Below are 2,500 nucleotides of genomic sequence, written 5' to 3' on the forward strand. Positions count from 1 at the left end.
GTTTACTTAAACACGGTCTCAAAATGTTTTCTTTTAAAATCATGTATACTGATTACTGTCGACTACAAATTTAGCCGAGATCAAAGCATGTAGTGAAACTCACCTGAATCTCATGTAAAAGCCAGTCCTACATTTTCCTGTGACTGATTTTCATTTTGTTCAACCCAGTTTAGTTAAACGTGTCCTGTTGGTGTGAATGGGGTATTACACTTCCAACATTGTTGGGTCACGCACGCGCATTACATAATGGTCTACATGGAAATAGACACATTTTCCAATTTAAAGGCTTTGATAAAGAGGTAGAAAAAAGATGATTCAAAATGCTAGGCGACGATCAAGCCAGGTCGGACCGGTCAGTAAAACAAGAAAAGAACGTTTTGGTGTACATGCTGAGAAACGTAACTTACAGCAACCAAAAAAACCTCGACTGTAACAAGCTCTTTCGAAGATTACTAGATCATTACAAGTGCTTTGAAACCCATTGCTAGAGACACAACAATGGAGAAATTTCCAATTTCCGTCGTACGAACAACTGAATTCAGTTGCAGATCTATTCTTCTCGTCCACCAACCTAACAGAGATGACGTAGCATGAAAACCACCCAAACCACAGTCTGTAAGCGGGTTGCTCTTGGCTCAACAGACCGGGACACTTCAGTGTAACGCATATTCTATTGACCGACGTAATAGAAGAAAAATACAATTGCTTACATCATTCAAGACTTGTTCTATCTCTCTGTCAGTGTGATCCTTAGTGATTTTGCGCACGTATATTGTACCAAAGCCGTAGTTTTCCACGTCTTTGGCTCGTTCTTGTATTCGTGCCACAGAGCACTCTGTACATATCTCTGAAATTTTCAAATGCAGACTATCAGTAAAATTTAAGGCCCAGTTGTTCAAATTAAGGGACGCGTAACTTAGGATTAATTACCATGGCAACGTGGTGGTCTTAATACGACTTGAAGAGGGAGTTCATCCCTAGGTGCGAGTACGCTCACTTAGACTGATTCCTTTCTCAGGCCTGGTCACTTATTATGTCCTCCATGACTCTTTTTTCATGTGACGTAAGAGTGACATCGCGCGGTGATTGGCTGGGACATACAATACTTGTCGAAAAAGCTGTTCTAAATATAGACGCTCTGAGCTCATGTTTGAGGTGCCTATGCACAGTATACTGGGTTTTCCTGTTTTTTGTTTCTCCATAAAGGAGGATAGCTGTGCAAACAACATTTGCCATCCTATCACCATTTCGTCTCGAAATGGCGGCATAAACTCGCAACATGAGCCAAACCTACAATGTTGACCGAGGGCATGGAGCTAAAGAGAGCTCTGGGTACAAGTTAGGCTGTGACATCACATAAGATACATGTACGAAGTGCCTTCCTCAAAAATACATTTCACCGAATCTTAAAAGGCGAGAAGGAACAAGTTGAATACTTGGAGTAACAGAGTAAAATTTAATTTTAAAAATTGGTCAGTTGGGTCACAACTCAATTTGGATCATATTTTCCAACGAAGTCGATCAACTTGACAGGGCGTGGTTCTGACAGGAATTTAAAGGCAACGTCTACTCAAAGAAATAAGAAAAACTTAATGTCAAATTTCCTGGAACTCTTTCAAAGCGTTTGCACCCAAAATGAATGAATCTCAGGAAAGCTTAGTTTTGTTTTCAAATTTCCCAGGCGCCGACATCTTGAATACTCGTGACGTGTTAAGGCTGCCATTATTGTCTTAACAGAGAGCAACAGTTGTGGACAGCAAACTCACCAGGGGTAGTTACTAGCTGCGGTACGACATCTTGCGTGACATTTTTTGTCACGGTGATCACCTGATCGAATGGGTAGATTTTGGTAAGCTCGTTCCATTCGTGTAGCCAAACGTAACACAACCTGTTTAAATTTTAAGAAAGTAAATTAAAAATACCACAAGTTATATGACAGCTGCAGGAGTCCGTGACTAGGAGCGAACAACAACCCTATATTCCTGTCACGGCATTTTTACAGACCGGTTTATTTTTACATTGAAATGCCTTTGCGTTAAAGGTAGCCTAAAACATTAAAAAACGGTTGGTCTGTAAAAATGCCGGGACATCGGCTTTGTAGTGGAGTTGTTCAGAGAGCAAAGGCCAAACTATTATTTCTAAGCTAAGTAACCAAGTGAAATCGGCCAACACGCGCTCAAACATTGTTTGCCTCCACAGCACACTTTGTCAGAGGAAAGAAGGGTTTTAGAATCTGATACATAAGCAAGTAAATAAGGAAATAAATGGTGTCCCAAACATTAATTTTCAACTTAACGTAATTTTGAATATGTTAAGTCATCAACCAATCAAACCGCTTGACGTAATTACATTCAGGTGTAACTTGATAATTTATGAATAAATTGACCTTGTGAATTTATGAATAAATTGCTTAATTAATTTATTTATCTATTGTCGGGACTCCTGTAAAATAAATTTATCTTCACAGATATTTGACACGGTACAGCACATACGTCTGGAT

General features: G+C 39.5%; 1 protein-coding gene across 6 annotated transcripts in view; it reads right to left on the reverse strand.

Annotated features, from left to right (window-relative positions):
* LOC138051517 (ubiquitin carboxyl-terminal hydrolase 48-like) overlaps positions 1-2,500 on the reverse strand; it is a 102,846-nt gene that overhangs the window by 70,659 nt on the left and 29,687 nt on the right. For 5 of the 6 annotated variants that reach the window (XM_068897736.1, XM_068897737.1, XM_068897735.1 and 2 more), the window contains 2 exons: positions 1,767-1,888; positions 711-847 (listed from right to left, as the gene is read on the reverse strand). In XM_068897736.1, coding sequence (XP_068753837.1) covers positions 711-847; positions 1,767-1,888 — 259 coding nt within the window. Of the gene's footprint in view, positions 1-103; positions 185-710; positions 848-1,766; positions 1,889-2,500 lie in introns of all 6 variants that reach the window. The other variant, XR_011132837.1, reaches the window with a different exon arrangement.

This window comes from Montipora capricornis, chromosome 6 (genome assembly GCF_036669925.1).
Source record: "Montipora capricornis isolate CH-2021 chromosome 6, ASM3666992v2, whole genome shotgun sequence".
In the NCBI taxonomy this organism is placed as follows: domain Eukaryota; kingdom Metazoa; phylum Cnidaria; class Anthozoa; order Scleractinia; family Acroporidae; genus Montipora; species Montipora capricornis.